Source organism: Calidris pugnax, unplaced genomic scaffold (genome assembly GCF_001431845.1).
Source record: "Calidris pugnax isolate Ruff unplaced genomic scaffold, ASM143184v1 scaffold317, whole genome shotgun sequence".
NCBI lineage: Eukaryota > Metazoa > Chordata > Aves > Charadriiformes > Scolopacidae > Calidris > Calidris pugnax.
In genome coordinates, this window is record NW_015091111.1 from 2683693 (window position 1) to 2699266 (window position 15574).

Genomic DNA, 15574 nt, shown 5'->3' on the forward strand with positions numbered 1-15574 from the left:
AAGATAGCTAGCTCTTTCTTATTTCATCTCTTTATATGATTAATAGGTAGGTAAGTTCATTGTGCTTCTTCCTGTGTTCTCTTCATATCCTTGTGTCGGGCAGTACGGTGGTAAGTCTCAAAGAGTCCAGCACACCCATTGCCTGAAAAGTAGCTTAGTCAATCTATTTCCCCTCTTGTCCTTTCTGCTTCTGAATTACCTTTGGATAGCAGTTTGGTACAACATAGTATCCACTAGCAAAACACTGAGCAGCACATTCTGAACCTGTGTAGAAGTAGGTGAGTGGGTCTGCACTTTTGTTAAAATACCTAGTGAAACAGAATTATGTCTTCATTGTGGAAGTGGACAGCTATTTGGAAATTTCCCTCATGGTAAGGCCAAAGGGTTTATGATCCCATGAAAGCTGCAAGGCCAACAGGCAGTAGAGTATCAACACAATGTTAATGGTCTTGCAGAAGACTTGCTTTACCTGTGCTTGCTAGTAGCTAAGAAAACTGCCTACCTCATGCTTTCTCTGAGTTGCCTGCAGTTAGGCTTCCTGGAGAAGATAGTCCAAGGTCATTCAAATGAACTGATACTGTATCTCTCATTGAAAGACACTCAAACCAAAGCTTATGTCATGCAAAAAAGTTTTAGAAACTTCATACCATGCCTCTGGATGTCAGCAACCACTTACCTGATACACTCCAGCCACAAATGTCAAGGCTGTAGCAATTCCAATAGCATAGCATTCTTTCCCACACTCAGCATTCATCCCTGCAATTGTAAGGTTGAAGGCAGTTGCGTTGGACTGACTGTCATTCTGCAGAGAGCCATCACCTAAGGCTGGTGGAACATCATCATTCAAGTCAAACCCAGCCAAGAGAAGTTCTCGGTCCACAACTTGTCCTACCATTAAGCTTATCAGGCTGAAAATGCCAACTGAGACATGGCGGGATGTGCCCATTAAGAAATAGATGATATTGGCAAAGAATGATGTGTAAAGACTATAAATGGGCTTCAGACCTGCCAGCAATGAGTATGCTATTGCTTGAGGCACCAAAATGATCCCAATTACTAACCCAGACATAACATCACCCCAAATATACTCTTTGCAATTGTACTTAGGAAGCCATCGTAAAACAGGAAAGAAGTTCATGACAAAGTTCTTCAGCTTCTTTGGGGTACAGGAGCAGCTTTTCCTCAGCTTAGCTAACATGACTTCTTTCCTATTAATCTTGACTCGAGTCTTTCTTTCCATGGCAAAGCAGGAAGAGGTGCTATTTTCCATCCTGATAGCCTCAAGTGGTCTTTCCATTGTCCCAGTGTTTACTTCATGCATGTGTTCCTGCAATGTGAAGAAAAAAGCCTTGAGGTTGCAGTTCATGAGATTTTTTTGAGCACAGATGCTTAATGTTAAAAGTTTGTCACTTGATTGTGCTTTTAAGGAAGCATCATCCCAACAAGAACACCACCACAAGGCTTCAGTGACACATAACACTAAGAAATAAATCTGCAGATTGAGCCCTTTCTTTTAGACATTTGAGAGTATATTCAATTGAATCCAGTTTATTTTACTAAGGAAAAATGGAGTTGAATTAGTCATTTCTTTGTACAACAAATATTTCCATCAGCTTTTCCAAATGCTCCATAATAGAGGTCTCTATGATCAGAGGCAGCACTTGATGGTGTGAAATAAACATATACTAGTGAGGTAGGCTATGGTCCTTCTAATAATGCATCTTGTAGTCATTGATGTGGAACTCACATGTGGTATATTGATATGTCACTGCAGCTGTCTTCAATGCACAGGAAAAAAATCCTACTAGTAGAAGCTGTAAAGCAGAGTTTTTTGGAGAGCAACAGTTCAGTCTTATGCAAAAATTTGTACACAGACCATTGATGGACTTTTAGAAGCTGCTACATAAGATGAACCTGTTGAATTGTAGATTGTTTTGATATGAAACTTCAATTAGTTAATAAGCATCTCCTCACAAATACCACAACATATGGACCATGAACCCTGATGGAATCTCTTACCATCTCAAAAGAGTGCTACATGTTAGTATTTTCAGGTTTAAACCCATAGTTAGTCTAGCTTTTCTCTCCAAGGAATAAGATGCAATTTTGTGGGCAGCAGAACACACACAGTGGAGTTTCCTATGGTTCTCCTGCATGTCAGTTTTCTGATACATAAAGACAGGGAAGATTTGTATTCTCCATATGGAGGTGCTTTTTGTGTCTCTTGCATCTATGAACACAACTGTTTTCACCAAACTGATCCTCTGCATTTTTACTAAATTGTTAGAAATTAGTTGAAATTAGCTTAGTGCATTCATAAATTGTTTGGGAGTAGATGAGGACATGACTGAGAGGCAAAACAGTATAACATACATATGATCTATCTTAAAGGTGGAAAATACCAAACAGACTATGCCAAGAGGCAAATTTGTCTCCTGGTTTGCAGAGAAAAGAATGGATGCCTGTATAGAAGTACTGGGAGATAAGAAATTATTCATATTGGCCTAGAAGAAGAGAGTATGTGCTAGTACTACAATATGCAGAATCTCTAGGAAAGAGGACTCAAGCCCAGTCCCTCCCAATGTCGTAAACAGCCAGGATATCTGCCTTTTTGTGTCAGGTGTGACATGGCAACATATTGTCAAAGCTTGTCTTCACTTGCAAGTAAAAGCTCTTTTTTTTCCTCCTTCAGTATGTAGAGACAGAAGCCATACCCATCAGTTTCCTAAAGCTAAAGTGTGCTCACTGGCGCAGTATTCTGTTAGTTGGTTAACGATTTTAACAGTTAATAGTAACTCTGGACTCTAAAGACAGAATAGTCTTTTGAAAGAAGAGTATTTTGATTTGTTAATGTTTGATAACACCCAGTTATATACATACAGACTTCCAAGTTGAGATAAAAGAAGGGCTTATGAGTCCGACTGGAAGCATAATAGATAAGCAAAAGCATAGATTACCAACAGCCTGTAAGCTTTCAATCTGTAGCACTCCAAATAGAGTGGCTTATTATAATGTCTTCTGTGTATCCTGCTTAGAATTTTTTTTCAAGATTTTAACAAATATGTTTTGCCAACAAATTAAAAACAATATGAAGATATGTATCTGTAACTAGTGCAAAACAGTCTTAAACAGGTTCCTAGGTATTATTTTAAATGGCACAGTGTGATTTCTAAGGCCATACAAAGTTTAACTACAACTAGAAACAGGATGTTTAAATGTTACAGATAGGTAATTCATAATTTGGTAAAAGGCAGAAAAGAGATTCTTGTTAGAGATGTGCAGATTGATTGTCCAAGTTGAAAATGACCTGCATAATTGTCTAAATATATTTTTAAAAAAACAGTAGATTTCTATCCATCCCAATTACATGAAATAGCTTTTAGCTCCCACTGCATTTCTCCACTAAGTTTCCACTAAGTTTCTTTGTAAGTAACATTTATTTCCATCGTAAAGGAAAAGTAATTACAATTTAATGTAATTATTTAGAAAGTTTGATAGCTATTTTTTATCAGTAATGCCAAATTTCTTTAGACTCTACTGTGTGGTTATGCTAGGCAAGATCTGCTTGGACAGAAAATAGGTTGGATCTAGTCTTTGTTAGAATGCAAAGGTGAAAGAGTAGATAAAAGAAGTTACAACACCAAGAGAAGTACTAAAGTGCATATGATTAAAATTTACCAAATACAGAATGCTAGGAACTACAATATAGGCACTAATTTTTAAAATGCAAAAACCCAACATTTCCTGTCTTACCTAAATTAGTTGGAGAATAAGAGGCTTGTGCATGAAGACAGTAAGTGCTATTCAAATGCCACCCGCTTCTTACAGCCAAGTGAATTTAGACAGCCAAGAAACAAATACGGTGCCCTTGTTCTACCTACTTCAAAGCTAGTGGGCAGTTCAATATCCAATGAGTGCTTTTGATAGACTATATAAAAAGATTGCATCAGCTTCTGTACACTAGGCTCATATATTTAATTCATAGTTGCTGTCTGCCTCTCTCTAAATTCACACAATTTACTTGCAAGTAAATTTGTATTTGCAAAAAAAAAAAACCCAACATGAAAATTTGCATGTATGCATTGTTTGTGCAGCTTTCTGAGGGATGATAATGGTTTTTAATACATAAGATTATTTGAATATAATTTCTCTGGAAATCTGTTAAGAGATCTTGTGTATGAATGATAATTTAGTAATATATCTTGGCTATATTGCCTTACTGGATAATCAGAATAGTAGCTTTTTGTAAAAGAGAACAACAACAACAAAAAGCTAGAATGTTAATGCATGTATCTTTACAGCAGTTTTGATGCATTTTTGACAAAAGCTCAAGAAAATCTTCCTGGTGGAATAAATACATTAAAGTTAAAACACAGCAAATGCTGACAGGAGGTCATTTTCTTCAGTTCTTTTTTATCCAGGAAACAAGGTTTTCCTTCCTGTAAATAACCATTTATGCTGCTATTTATGCACGGATTTTCAGAATCCGTGTCAAATGAATATGCTAGCTGTAAAACACTCAGCTGGTTTCTAGAAATGTTGCTGGTTTCTAGAAACTGTTAATGTTTAGAGTTTAATTGTTGCTTTTAGAACATAGTAAAGCCACACCAAATAATATAAGGGACTTTGTTACTATCAAAACATTTTTCAGTTGTGTAATCCAAGAATTCTCAGGCTGTGATACCTATAGCTCAGTAATAACCCAGTTGCTTCACCTGAAGAAAATGGGATTCTACCACAGCTGTGTGCTATACTGTGTACATTTGTGCAGCCTAGCAGAGAGTTGGGAGCTTCCAATGCTCCTGGCATCTCCAAAGATAGGAGAGTGGAGAGCAGATCCTGTGCATGTGAGTGGACTCTGATCTTCTGATTGTAGCGCTGAGATACAGCACCATCCTTCCACAATGGAGATGCTCAAGTGATATTCGGGAGCCACAGGGGTGTCAGTAAAGAGATTCCTCTACTGGTTCGCCAAACTGACCCATTTTCAGCTCAGCCTAAGTGGTTTGTAAGAAAAGGGACAACCCCTATTTCACTCTCCCTCTCACTCCAGAGCTTCACAGAACATAATGTTTGCATTTTATTCAAGTGAAGGCTTCCCACTGCTTGCTGCAAGAGCTGTTCTTAGCAGGGATGTATGGATGAAGCAGCATATAGCATAGAACATGTCTATCCATTGCATTTGCCTTAGGCATCAGAATGTTCTCAACTGTTTAATACAAGGGAAAGTTACTTGTGTGCACATTCATATACATTTGTATCATCCATATCATTACAACAAAAATTAGTCATGGTTATTTTTAATTGCATTTTGATGTTTGGAATCTTCACAGTTAAGTTTTTTCAAGTTGCCCTTGACCGTGTATAAGCAAAAGCAAAAAGCATTGGGTCTTTTTGGGGTTTTCTTCTGCATGAGCAGAACCACTGAACCACTTATTCTTTCAGGTTAAATGCAGTGACTCAGTTTATCTTGTGAAAAAGAGAAACAAACCAAAGAACCATTCAAGCTGAACAAACTGCTGACTTTCCAACCAGCCTTAGTCCTGCCTACCTTCTGTTTTCACTGTGCTGCTGACCTGAGAAATCTCTCTGCAGGAGAGGGAACATTCGTCTCAACATGTTCAGTGGGATTTCTCTTTGCAGATTCCTTAGCAAGCAATTTCTGCTGGTACATATATAGCCATTCTGGCTGAAGGAGCTTTTCTTTGTGAAAAAACACAACCCAAAAAAATGTCATTCTGATGCATCCCTTTGTCTCCCCGCTCTGATTGTCCATCAGAAAATCTCAAACTGTATCTCTAGAAAACCCAAGAGGGAGAAGGCAGGATAAGCCTGCCTCTCTGTGCTAAGGAGATCTCTTAAATGCTGCGTTTCGGACAGAAGTCAGACAGTGTATCACAAGTCTATAGGAGAATCTCTTACTCTTGCTAAAATAGTGATTGCAAAAGTAAGTTAGGATAGAGCCCTTTATATAGTTTGAGTCAAGTGATGCTTGCAGTTTTCCCTATGTTCAAACTAAGAAAATTCAGCTGAAAACTAACGAGGGTAAAGTCGGTCTTGTATTTATCATCTGAAGTTTTGTTGTATTTTTGTTGCATATATTACAGAAAAACATGAGGGACATAAGTTTAGCTAAGCGTTTGTTTGAAAACACTTCTAGGTGCTGAGTTAAACTGTTAAAGTTACTTATCGTTCATATCAGCAACCTTTGCTGCCTGTAAGAAACCTCTCTTGGTCCCAAAAGGCTATGACTACATTACTGTTCTGGTTTTGAGCATTAACACAGTTTTGGAAAAAATCCCTGTTTAGTCTCATTTACGGGGCATAGATTCAATGTACAGAGGCATGTTATGGCTGCAGACTGGACTTTTTTTCAGAGGAAAATTCCCAGAAGCTCTGCCCTGGTGCACTCTGACCCTTTATTGTGGCATAAAAACCTGAGCCAGCAATTGGTTCTTTTGCACACATTTGAGCAGATGTGATGAGGGCATTTAGTCTGTTGGACCTGACTAGTCTGAAATAAAATCAGCTGAAATGCATGTAATACAATACGATACTGCTCCAGCATCTACTGCTTTGATTTGTTAATCTGCTTTTATTGTGCAGGATTACTTAGAAATGTTGACATAACCTGTGTGTTTTAGAGGGATCAAGTGACAAAACAGAACAAGTGAAATGTTGTTTCTCTCTGTCTTGCATAAGCTATTGTATTTTCAGCTTTAGAATGCTCAGACCTAGATATACATAGAAGCAAACTTAAGCAAGGGGCCAGCAACCAGAACCATTTACTTAAACACTGACCTCGCAACCTTTCAGGGTATAGGCAAAGAACGTTGCAGTGCTTTTTAGGAAAATCATATGGCACTTGATGGGCTCATTTTTTACTATATCTGGGCAAAATATTGTGGCCTCAAAACATTTTCCTGTTGAGTTTCAACATTACACTAATCTAAAAGTGGAAGAGGGAAAAAGAATACAGTTTTTTGGTCTCTGTAAGTCAGGAAAGCCAGAACATTTGTCTAAGTCCTCTACAAATTAACACTGCTATACGAAGGGGTCAAGCAGTCTTTTAGATTTCTGTATTTCTAATTTAAATTTCTGATTCACAACTTCTGCATCCAACTATAAATTGATTTAGGATTTCCAAGGCAAGTTAGGCTCTTTTTCAAATGCTTGCATTCACCAGCAGCTGTGATTCAATTCATGTTTTCCCAAGGATTCTCAGTCCAGTGTCCCAGTGAGTAAGATGACAGCCACCAACATATAACAATCCCAGTAGTGGTGAGCAGGCTACAGCAGAACTCACACAGTCAGCCAGCAGCTATTGTAAAGGTGAGCCATCAGAACATCCTTGGGAGTGATCAGACCTTGGAAATAAATTATCAAGTAGTTTCAGTGGTTCTGCAGGGATGGTTTTGTTCAGTGGTTCCAGAACGTGTGCATCAAAATATTGGCATGCGCTCGAAGGCAAGACAATGGTATTGTTCTGAAGAGTCCTAGGGTATGACCACTAAAAAGACATTTTCTATGGAGTCAAAAGAATATCCCTAAAAATCAGACTTCTTGATTTTGGGAACGTAGCTGGTCCAAAGTGAAAGTCTGTTTTTTTAAGAAAATCTTTCAGCACAGCTTTCCAAGACTTCACTCATCGGTTACAAAACTGAACGCTAAGCTCTGTTTTCTGTCCCCATGGTTTTGCTGGTCTCTTTGTTTAGTCACACTAAACTGTTGTACAGAAAACCATATTGATATCCTCTTTACATGTATTTTCATGTTGGTTTCCCTGGTGTCCTGGGTTTACCACGTGCAATAAGGACAATATTTTGGAAATCCTCTTTCATATTTAATCACTATGAAAATGCTCAGTTTTAATAACAATTTAATACTTTGAGAACCATGTCAGCGTCATATAAGCCACTTTTCTTAAATCCAAATAAAAAATAGCCAAATGGCTGTTCTTGAACTCTTAGGCCAGTTTGGAGGAAAGATTGCTTCCAAGCCAGTTGCAGCTGGCTACCTGCTTTACAAACTTTTGTCCAGTATCTACCTTATAAGCAATATATATGAAGAATTGAATAATCACAAAACATTAAAAGCCACACCAGTATGCAAAATAACTGAAAAGAGGCCGTTTTGCACCTTTTAAAACAGGCAAAGAGCAAATAAAACCTGAGTTCAGAGGTGTGGGAAGGGAGATAAATATCTTACCTGGGTAGCTTTTTGACAGGAATGTTCAGCTCCGTTTTTGCACGTCGGAGTGAATGAAAGTCTTCAGTCGGGCATTGCTCTATTTGCATAAAGGATAATTATTAGCTAAATATTCCTCTAGGGAAGAATGGAATCGTGAGCTTGCTGCTTGGTAGTGTGTTGTCACTCTACTGACCTGAAAACTCGGATATATATGCAGCACTTGCTGAGGATTTGAGTTTAAATGATATGTAAGATTATTAATTAACTAATGCTGACCCAAAAATTACACTGACTTCAGGCTAGCACATCTCTGACCTTTGAAGCTGCTTCTCATCTGAGATTTAATCTCGTTTATGCATCCTCATATAAGTTTAGCTTTTTGATTTTACATAGTCAAGGTGTAAGAAGAGAACTGCAGTCTTGCCTGAGATTTGTCCATTTTGCAGGCTGGAATAAGTACTGTTCTGCTCAGCGCATAGGATGGGACTGCTGGAGGTCAGAGTTCCATTCCTACACGTCAGTGCCTCCAGATCACAAGATCTCTGTTGCTTCCGTGTAAACCAAAGACTGTAAAATGTGGGCAGATTAGCAGGACAAAGACTGTCTTTCTGTTCATTCTTTGTGAGGTATCTAAATGACTAAGTCCGCGCTCTTTTACCTTAGCTCTTTGGATAGGTGCAGGCCTATCCAAATGACAAATAATCATCCATCTCCTCCTCTTAAAAAAGGTGATAGGTAATGTTTGATGGTTACTAAGCAGTGCAGATTAACAGACTGGGCACAAGGCCAGAACTCACAGGAGCTGCATTCAGTTGGGTATGTTTCTCAGCCAAGGAAGAACACGAACATGCATGCAATAAGAATCTGAGATGGGAGGAGTGAGACCTGAAGAAGGTTGCATTGCTGGATAGACAAAGATGGTTCCTCCTTCCCCGTCAGGAGTGCTTGCAGGGGGTACAGTGCACAAGCATGTCTACAGAGGGCCAGGTTCCAGCATCATCTTTTATCCCAGCACAGAAAGTTGTTTGCTGCTCTTTAAAAATAAAAAGAAAACATGAAAATTATGGAAATGAAAAGTCAAAACACCAACAGAAAGGTGGAACAGAAAGGGAAGCATATCTCACCTCTGTGATGCAAAACTAGTCATGAATTCTTAAAACTACCAGCTGTTGGCAAGAACTCAGACTTGTGACGGTAGTTGTGACATTCTAATTCCAAAAGCTAAAGGTCACGTAAGTTTTAATAAAATCCTTTTACTTGCCCCTTTCCTGTAGAAAGTCTTGTCAAGCATTCCTGTACCTTTGCCATTCCCAAGGTAGCTCTTAGAATAACAGGGAAGCAGTAGTGCACTTAATCTGTGCAATGAATTTGGCATAGTGGCTGTGGTAAGATAGTGTGTCTCTTTGGTCTTTTTTCTCTAACAGTCTCTTAAAATGTTCATGCCATCTGCTTCAGGACCAAAGTAAGCTTGCCTACTCTGTTCTCCTTTACACCATGTTTACAAGATTTGGAAACTCTGCAACTTCTAGTGTTTCCAGTCCTGAAATTTGCAGAATAATTGGATTTTGCCCCACTGCACAAGTTCTCTGCACTTCTTTCCAACAGCCCTTTGCGCAATATCTGGCTCCTAAGAGTACTACAGGATGTTCAGGTTATCACTTGACCCCTACTATATGGAGTTGGTTGTAACTTTGTTTTGCCTCAAGCTAGCCTAAAAATAACACTTTCTGAAATTGTAAAAGAAGGAAATTTCAAATTATTATTTTGGACTATATGAGCATTATTAGGTGCAGCACCATTCAAGTGAAGCTAAATATCTCTGGACAGGACAATTACACATGGGGGGAAAAGTGACAAAATGAAGCAGTCTATTATTCTGTCTTTAGGAGTTGTGAAAATTATCTAGTTTTCAAGAAACTTTGTCATGAACAAGCTTACTTAACATACAGAAGTACTAACAGCAGAATGTTCATCAGTGCTTTAATTATGGAGATGGTAGTTCATACTCCTCAGTGCTTTAATTATGGAGATGGTAGTTCATACTCCATAGCATGAAGTCATTTGTCAAGGCTTCAGTCCAACAATAATTTTTGAGTGGGCAGCTCCTGGCGTCCTTGTTGAGTTCCACTGACACTAAAAGGCAGGACTGAGTTTTAAAAGGACTGCCTTTCCATGTTAAGTGTTCAATTGTGTCTTTAAGAAACAATGGTAATGGCCAAAATAACTGAAAGACATGCTACAATGGAACACTATTTTTCAGAGTAGAAACTGCAATTAAAAAAACAAAAAAAAGAAAAAGATAATCATTGACCAGGAGTTGAGAGTTTACAGATTATTTTCCTTTGCGTGACTTACTCTTTATCCTTATGAATAGGTGCCTAATATTAACTGAATCAAGAATGGCAAAAGGTTAAAAGCAAAATCTACCTGAGAGTATTTATGAAATAAATGCTGTAACAAGATAAAATATATTTTGCTTTGTTTACACATTTAGTGGAGGATTTCAGAAGATTTCAGAACAATTAATGGCATTACTACATACAATTAATATCTGGTAACCTCATTATATATTTAAAAAAATAATGCTAAATTAGTCATATACGGAAGGTTAAAAGTGTTTACTGGGCTATAATAAGTAACATTAAATCTTCAAAGGTACATAGTGCAAATGTTCTGCCTTCTGTGTAAGTGTCTGAAGTTCATAAATTCAGTGAATTATAAAAAACACATTAGCCTAATATGCATTATTTAAAATGCTCTCAAGCCTCAATTAGTCTACAATTTACCTTTATACCATAGTGGCCAGATGATGTGCCTAAAAAGCGCACATTTGTTTTTTATTTAATAGGAAAGATGGGAATACTAAAAATAAGCATCCACTCTATTAGAAGCCCCTATGTGCTACTCCTAAAACATTCCTTCTCTAGGTGTGGCAAGTGTCCAGTGCAGCTGGAAATGATGTGTATGTGGGAGGGGATAGACATGTTACTGATTAGCTTTTTTTTTTTAAAAAAAGATCTTCTTTAGCCCCTGCTGCAGGAGAAACTGAGATCTGCAAGGTTCAGCGCAAATGTGTATATTCAAAAAATGAGTAAGACCATCCTTTTGCTATGACTTCCTCTTTCTGTTTCCCACTACAAACATAGAGTCAATTGATGAGAACTTACTAAAGGTACAAAGTAGCTGCAGTAGTTCCACCACAGATTTCTTATCAGCACACAGTAGCACAGTTTCTCAAGAGCACAGCTTTATACAAGAGCAGATTTGAAATTCTGTCATGATGTAGTTTGGGTCTGTCCAATGATATTACTCCAATGGTATCTACAGTGTGATAACATAAATAAATAGTAGCACTAGAAAAAATCTTTGTCCTGTAGAGTATAATTGCAGGTAGAAGATAAGCTGAAAACCATTACATTACAGGGGCTGGTAATCTCTGCCTTCTTACTCATCCCTGCTATTCTTTTTTAATAGAGCCAGTTGCACTAAGTTGACGTCAAATAGCTTTAACAATTTCAGGGGGGTTGTGTACTTACTTCAGTTAGACAAAGTATTACTCTACTGTATTAAATGCGATTACAATAGACAGTGCGTGGAACTGTCCTTTCACACAGTGTTGATCTGTCCATGGTCATTAACAGAGTTGTGTCCTTTGAAAAAGGATTCTTATTAAAATATGTCATGGAGGGAGCTTGGCTAATCAACCTTATGTCTAGGAAGATTTTACATACCTTCAACTGCCATTGACTCTAAAATGTCTGAGCCTGTCCATTTTGTAAACAAAACTGCCTGTTGTTTCGTCCTCAAACAGCCAGAACTGTGGAAGCAAAGCCTGCTTACTGATTGGTTTAGGATGAATGTTACTACTGGTATTTGTAAATTTTAGAGGCAATTATACTGTAGCAAAGGTAGTCACTCAGGAATACTGAAGCTTGTTCATCCATTCCTTGCATTCACATGTAATCTTAACTGGGTATTCAAAACCCATTTCTGTGTGCAAAGAAAACAAAGGAATTCTTTCTGCATTGTGAGGTAAATTTTAATGTTTCATAAGGACAGAATATAACGCATTTCTATACTGAAAAGGGAGGTATTTTTCTCATTAGTGGAAGTTGTTTGGAGTGGGGGAAGAAAGAAGAAAAAAGGGTTATTCATGAACATGAAGACCATGAAGTGGAAGAGCTATCACTGCCGTATTTAGTAATACATCACTAGCCGAAATTATAATACCAAAATGAGTTTCAGAATAGAATTATCAGCTCTCAATTTGGAGAGTCAGTTCAGAATAGAATTATCATCTTCTGGTTTGGTGAGACATATAGGTTTGCATCTCATTGAGGACTGTTTGAAAACGCAATTGATTAGTTTTACCTCCTTAATGGTAAGAGGTTTTGCTGCAATTTGCATTCAAGAGACAAGAGTAGACACTAGGATGACATTTAAAGAGCTGCTCTTTCCAGATTGGGTTATAGCGCTCATTGTCGGTTCTGAAGTATTCAGAAAACACTCATCACAAAAATATGCAAGATTTAGAGGAAGACAGTGGATGACATACTCATTGTGCCTTTTCACCGAAGTGAGTCATTAAACATCAGTAAATTAGGAAATGAACTCAGTATCATTTACCGAAGACTTTTTCTGTTTTTCATTTTGCAAATAAGTGATATATTGAAGTTAGACATGCAATTGCCTGTGGGCAGGATAGGATTGGTATAGAAAGACATACCTGAAGGTACATCTGCCATGCAAATAGATCCAAGAGCATCTGGACTTTGTCAGACACCATGTGCTAGCTGTACATTAGATATTAGAGAAACATATCGGCTGAGAAGTGTGGCTGCAAATCTTCAGACCTTCAGTATTTAGCTCCATGGTTTTTTTTCTCTGTTAATTTGTTGTCCAATTATGTGCTCCTCAATACAGATCTCACCAAGTGGAAAGAAATTTTGAGAAACATAAGATGGAGAAGATTAAAAACCTGAAAGTTGCGCACTGTGCATTAGTGCAAAATTTCAGGTCCAGTTAGAGCAATTCTAACTCATAGTTGCAAGAGGTACAGAACAGACTAAGTAGAGCATTGTTGAATTTGGTTCTTTTTGCATATTTGGCAGCAGGGAGGGCAACCATTCCAACTCCCTGTTATGATAATACACAGTAGTAAATAAGCTATGTCCTGTGCTATAGTCGGATTCACATACTTTTGAACTGTATTTCCACATACAGCTGAAAGGCAAAAGAATAGAAGGAGCATAAACAGAAAATAAAGATGTGTAAATGAAGAAGTGACAATAACAGTACTATGAAACAAAACCAGTAAGTCAAATATGTACCAAAGAGACTTGTTACTGAAGGTGCACTATTTGTCTGGCTGCTTGCGTTAGAATGCTGGATGCATACAGAGAACAGTTCTGCTGCTGCTTGGGAAGAAAAGTTAAGTGACAGCTTTCCTAGGTAGTGCCAAAAGGAGTTATGTGCTTGAAGCAAGCTAGTTTTAGCACTTGGTCATCATTCCTCTTCCTTATGCATCTGAAAACTGAAAATAACCCTTTAATCTTCATTATGGATTTAGTCTCTCTACCCTGTCTTTCTGAAACTTCTGCTCATAGATGGCATTCCATAGTTCCATCATCAAGGGCAGCATAAAACCACAATGAATATTTTGCTTGTAGCCATGTGCTATGCAGATGGAAATCACTTCCATACATCAAACTCAATTAGAAGGAAAGGTGTCCTCTTGCACCTCAGCTTACATATAGTAACTGAGCCTACCATGCAGTCACTGACCGAGCCTTTAAATTTGTTGTCCAGAATCAGTCAAAAAGCATTTCCTGCTAGTGGATTTCCCTGATTATTATTTGATTACCTCCCTTTGTAAATGAATGTAGACAAAACAGAGCTCAACAAGGGATCACAACAAGATCTCACAACAGTCTAAATTATCCATGCGTAGATGATCTGATTGGGTATGTATGCATGTCTAGAGAGGCCAGATACTAAAATGCCTTATGCCTTTGCCTATATTGCTGTGTTTTCCTAGCCTGTTTCCCCTTTTACATCTTGAATTTGTTTTAAATGGGGGGAAGTAGAAGGGGAAGAGACACAACACTCTTAACAACATTTTCCTAGCAAGCTAACTCACCTTGGTACAGGAAGCTGTTGATGCTTTCTCTGCCTTTCTCTCTCTTCCCCCCACACACTGCTGAAAGAAGAACTGAGACTGTGCTCACAAAAGCAGGCTGAGTAAGAAACGGAAAATCATAGGCCGTAATTAGCATCAGCTTGAAAGCATTCATTGTTTGCTTCCACTTCTCTGCATGTCAGTTTTAGCCAGATCACAACAAGGATTTTGTGAGATGCTTTGTCAGGTAAAGGTCAAATAATGCTGATTTCAGAGGAAAGAAGCTAATTAAGATGCTGTATAAATCAAAGTCAATTCTATTTTTATATATTTTTAAAAATAAAAAGATTCAGCTGAATGCACAGCCTCGTGGCTGGCTTGTAGAAGAGGCAGTGATTTCCAATAAATAACAGATGTTGTATTTTGCATTTTTGAAGCCAGTTTGTTCCTGAACCAGAGAGATTTAGACTCATCCTTCTTTTTGCGCGTGTATCATGCTGGTTGGTTGTGTGCATGGATTAACTGTGACAAGCTGTGACATCAGCAAGGGCTGGGTGCTGCCTGGCTGTATGGTTTTGTAATGCATCCTCCCGTTATTGCTGGGCTGGCTCATTCACGCTGTAGGGTGAGTGAATTATGCGTAGTATGGGCTCAGCCTGGACTGAAGTCTTCTCTGTGCAGAATCTATGCCATAATTGTAAAGCAAGCAGATTTTCAGTCCCCACTTACATAAATGATATAGCTGGGAAGTAAATGCAGAGAAGTAGAAATGCTAATAAATAAACCCACAAGTGATAAAATATGCCAGTTCATTAGTGTGGGTGCAGTAATCTTTGGCCTTGTGACTGTGAAAAAGCCTCTGAATGAGGTTTTTGATCTCCGAAGCATGTGTGAAAAGCACAGGCTGTGTTTTGCTTGGGTACTGTTGGGGAGGAAGAACCAGTATTCATGAACCTGCAAAAGGTGATTGTCGTTTTTTTGAGATATGGGGGTTTCATGAAAGGGAGCCAATTTACCATACCTGTAATGATCATAAGCTAGAGCGAGTGGAGCAAGAACATGGTAGAAGCAGCTCTGGTGTAAATAAGTACTGTATTGTCAGCTTCCATTGAATTCAGAAGGGGAAGGCATTGTTTATTAATAACCCAGGAGCTTGCTGATTTCATAGTTATTCATTAATGACCTCGTGCTTAAACCTGTAGTACCAATCTAGTTAGGGGGGTTTTGGTTGACAGTAAGCAAACCTGGAGGAATAACTGCTGAGAA

The 15574-nt window shown here is 38.2% G+C and overlaps 2 protein-coding genes across 7 annotated transcripts in view; one reads left to right on the forward strand and one right to left on the reverse strand.

Moving 5' to 3' along the window:
* Positions 1 to 15574, forward strand: part of IDUA (iduronidase, alpha-L-) — a 48597-nt gene that overhangs the window by 11782 nt on the left and 21241 nt on the right. The gene's annotated exons all lie outside the window — the stretch shown is intronic.
* SLC26A1 (solute carrier family 26 (anion exchanger), member 1) overlaps positions 1 to 15574 on the reverse strand; it is a 38341-nt gene that overhangs the window by 4996 nt on the left and 17771 nt on the right. Inside the window, exons 3-6 of one of the 4 annotated variants that reach the window (XM_014958159.1) lie at positions 14330 to 14426; positions 9076 to 9223; positions 8209 to 8287; positions 677 to 1327 (exon numbers count right to left, since the gene is read on the reverse strand). In XM_014958159.1, the coding sequence (XP_014813645.1) occupies positions 677 to 1321 (645 nt within the window). In that variant the 5' untranslated portion in view covers positions 1322 to 1327; positions 8209 to 8287; positions 9076 to 9223; positions 14330 to 14426. Of the gene's footprint in view, positions 1 to 676; positions 1328 to 8208; positions 8500 to 9075; positions 9224 to 14329; positions 14427 to 15574 lie in introns of those variants that run through there. The other 3 variants (XM_014958158.1, XM_014958161.1, XM_014958160.1) reach the window with 3 other exon arrangements.